The sequence below is a fragment of the Suricata suricatta genome, chromosome 8 (genome assembly GCF_006229205.1).
Source record: "Suricata suricatta isolate VVHF042 chromosome 8, meerkat_22Aug2017_6uvM2_HiC, whole genome shotgun sequence".
NCBI classification, from domain to species: domain Eukaryota; kingdom Metazoa; phylum Chordata; class Mammalia; order Carnivora; family Herpestidae; genus Suricata; species Suricata suricatta.
Genome location: NC_043707.1, coordinates 113,423,289 through 113,426,886, shown reverse-complemented (window position 1 = coordinate 113,426,886; position 3,598 = coordinate 113,423,289). Strand labels below are relative to the sequence as shown.

The following is a 3,598-nucleotide window of genomic DNA, read 5'->3' as shown; positions in this document are numbered from 1 at the left end:
ATAAAGGGATAATATACTGATGCATGTTGTAACGTGGACAAACCTGGAAAACATTATGCTAAACAAACAACAAACAAAGGCAGATACAAAAGTTCACATGTTATATAATTCCAGGTATATATGAAATGCCCAGAATAATCATATCAATAGAGATAGAAAATAGAGCGGTGGTTAGTAGATGCGGGGGGGGGGGGGTAGGAAGGAAGAGTAACTATATTAATGGGTTTCCTTTAGGGGTAATGAAAATGTGGGCTGCGTAACCATGTGAATATATGAAACAGCACTGAACTGTATACTTTAAAATGTACATGAAGTTTTAGGGTATATAAATAAAAGTATATAAAAAAAGTGATAATACTAATGAGATATATTGTGTATAAAAACATACTGGATGTGACCAAAGGTAGTCTCAGAGGAAAATTCATAGGCTTAAAATATTAAAATAGGGGCACCTGGGTGGCTCAGTCGGTTAAGCCTCCGGCTTCGGCTCAGGTCATGATCTCATGGTTCATGGGTTTGAGCCCTGCGTCGGGCTCTGTGCTGACAGCTAGCTCAGAGCCTGGAACCTGCTTTGGATTCTGTGTCTCCCTCTCTCTCTGACCCTCCCCTGCTCGTGCTGTCTCTCTCTGTCGCTCAAAAATAAATTTTAAAAAAACATTAAAATAAAACTAAGCACTGAACTCATCTAAAAAAAGGCTTCAGGAAACCAAGAGGATGGTATTAATAAAGATAAAATCATAAATGACAAAAGTACAGGACACTGGAACTGATTAATTTGAGAACTGATTGTCATAACCAGTAAAATTAACTTCCAGCAAGGATAATTAATTAAAAAGAAATCACAAGCACATAACATGAAGAAAGAAAAAGCACAGTTACTACAAATACTGAGGAAGTTTTAAAATGTACATGTCTAGACTACTGAATTAGAAAAATATCAAAATATTTGCTATGAAAACACAAATTAACAAAACTCATTCAAGAAGTATGGATAAGATTGGGAATGTCATTAAAATTTCCCCCAAAGAAGGTGCAGAGCCCTAAAAGCAGTTTTGCATGCCTTCAAAGAATGATAATTATGCTACTTAAATTGTTCCACAGCAGAGAAAAAGAAGAGAGTTTTCCTGATGCTGCTTCCAAAGCCAGTAAAACTGGACACATGTAAAACTTGACAAGGAACACAACAACAACAAAAAAAGCACTAATCTCTCATAAATGTACATGAAAATATATTCAGATATAAGCAAATTAATTTAGCAAAATATTAGAAGAATAATACACTCGTATACAGTAGGGTATAATTGAGGAATGCAAAAAAAAAAAAAGCTCACATTGAAAAATCCATGAATAGAATTCATCATGCCAATAAGTCAAAGGAGAAAAATCATTTGGCCATCTTGAAAAATGCGTAAGAAGCATTTTATAAAATTAACATTCCATATTTTTTTAAGTTCAATAAAAAATGAAAGCATTCTGGTACACCTGGGTGGCTCAGTGGGTTAAGCGTCCAACTTCGGCTCAGCTCATGATCTTGTGGTCTGTGAGTTCAAGCCCCACACCAGGCTCTGTGCTGATAGCTCAGAGCCTGGAGCCTGCTTCAGATTCTGTGTTTCTCTCTCTCTCCCTGCCCCTCTCCCACTCACACTCTGTCTCTCTCTCAAAAATAAATAAACATTAAAAGATTTTTAAGTGAAACATCCTATGGCCGAGGGACTAAAAGCATGGGTCTCTGGTAGTTGACAGACCTGAGTTCAAAGATGAATGTCTACTACTAGCTGGTGACTTTGGACAATTCACCTGTCGTCTTAGGCCCCAGCTTCTTCATTTGAAAGATGATTAGGGATGCCTGACTGGCTCAGTTGGAAAAGCATGCGACTCTTGATCTTGGGGTCATGAGTTCGAGCCCCACACTGGGTGTAGAGATTACGTAAATATTTTAAAAAATGAAAGATGACTATCATTCCATTTAAATGAATGAGTGTAGAAAATCATATCACACAGCGCCAGTGCCAAACACAGAGCAGCACTCAATCAGTGGAAGCCTAGTATTTTTTATTAATAAAAGGAAAAGTATCTTGACTTGATTTTAAAATCCATCTATATCAAAATAGGACATTAATAGAAATACCAGATTAAAATCTCGTATCACATATATTACACAAAAGGGATTTTATAGTAGATAGTTCTAGATATGGATATAGAGATAGGAAAAAATGTAGAAGGATACACTCCAAGATAGTAATAGTTGTATATCTATGGGTAATAGGATTATGGGTGCTTTTTTCTTTTTCAATATTGATTTTTTTCATGTAAATGCAATAGCAAATGTTAAATCATAACCGAGACAGTAAAAAATAGAGCAAAACTGTTATTCAAAAAAAAAAAAAACCCAGACAAATTGGAAATCTCTCCCAAAAGGCAGAGAAAATGGATTAAGAGCTAAAAATGATAAAGGGAGTGACAAGATTTGAGAATCAGAAAATGGATGTACAACCTAGGGCTTAGAGAGATTCTCAAGGGAGATACTGAAGCTATCAGAAATTCCAGTCAAAGCAATAACTGAAAAAAAGTTTATCCCAGGAATACAAAAAATGTGAGCAGATCACAAGTTTTACTACGGACCACCCAAACTCCATGAAAAGAGTTCAATATTGGTTAAGTTTTATTTTCACCAGCAGGTGAAAGAATTATACGAGCACGCACGCGCGCGCGCGCTACTTACACAAGAATAAAAATGACCCTGGTCTCAAACTTCTCTAGCAATGCAACTGCCAGAAGACGGGGAAGCAGAGTTCCAAACCAATCCTATCTCAGATATGAAAAGGCTGAGAAAACACACCACTCACTTTTTTGCTAAGGATACTTGAGGGATTACGTGCAGGTGCGCCCCAGCTGGGTGAAAGACAAACCAAAAGTAATTTTCGAGAGTGAGGAAGGTATAGCATAAAAGGAGTGTAGGTCACCATTTACTCCTCTCTAGTCCAGACTCAGAAATGTGACCGCTATCGGAGTGACTTCTAGCGTCCCTTCGGTCTGACCCTAAGTGCTTCCTTGCTCTTTTCCGGGACTAGGATGGAGGCTGGGGGACAAGCGACAGAACCCCTCCTTCTGAGACAGGAAAGCAAGAGCCGATTCTGCCCTTCCTGCTGAAATTTTTGGAAAGGGGGAGCAAAAGATTGCGGTGCTGTCTGCTCCTTCCCCCAGGAGATGAGATGTCGGGCAGCTGCGAGCTGGGTGCGGTGGCAGACTCTTTGCAAGGTCGGGAGCTGGGGCGCCCACTGGCTCCCGCAGACTCCCGGAAACGCCCGCAACCGCTCTGCCCCGGCGGCACCAAGTCACCCGCGTCCTCAGTCCCTCCCCCGGGGCCCTCGGGCAGTGCTGGCAGTCTGCGGGGGTCCCCGCGGTCAGAGACGTCAGTGGGAGGGGTCGCTTCCAGGGGGAGACGCGGGGAGCCCGCTCTAAACCCCGAGGGGCGCGGCGGCCTTACCCCCGGGCCCGGTGGACACGGTGACCTGCGCGTAGGTGGCTCCCGCGGCGGCAGCCGGGCCAGACACGCCGTTGAGCGCCGCCACGCGCACGGTGTAGCGCGCCCCGGGCC

At 42.0% G+C, this 3,598-nt stretch overlaps 1 protein-coding gene across 1 annotated transcript in view; it reads right to left on the bottom strand.

Annotated features, from left to right (window-relative positions):
- The window catches only part of EPHA10 (EPH receptor A10), a 39,239-nt gene that overhangs the window by 25,432 nt on the left and 10,209 nt on the right, over positions 1-3,598 (bottom strand). Inside the window, exon 5 of the mRNA XM_029949628.1 lies at positions 3,488-3,598. This exon is cut by the window's right edge and continues 14 nt beyond it. Within this exon, the coding sequence (XP_029805488.1) occupies positions 3,488-3,598 (111 nt within the window). The remainder of the gene's footprint in view (positions 1-3,487) is intronic.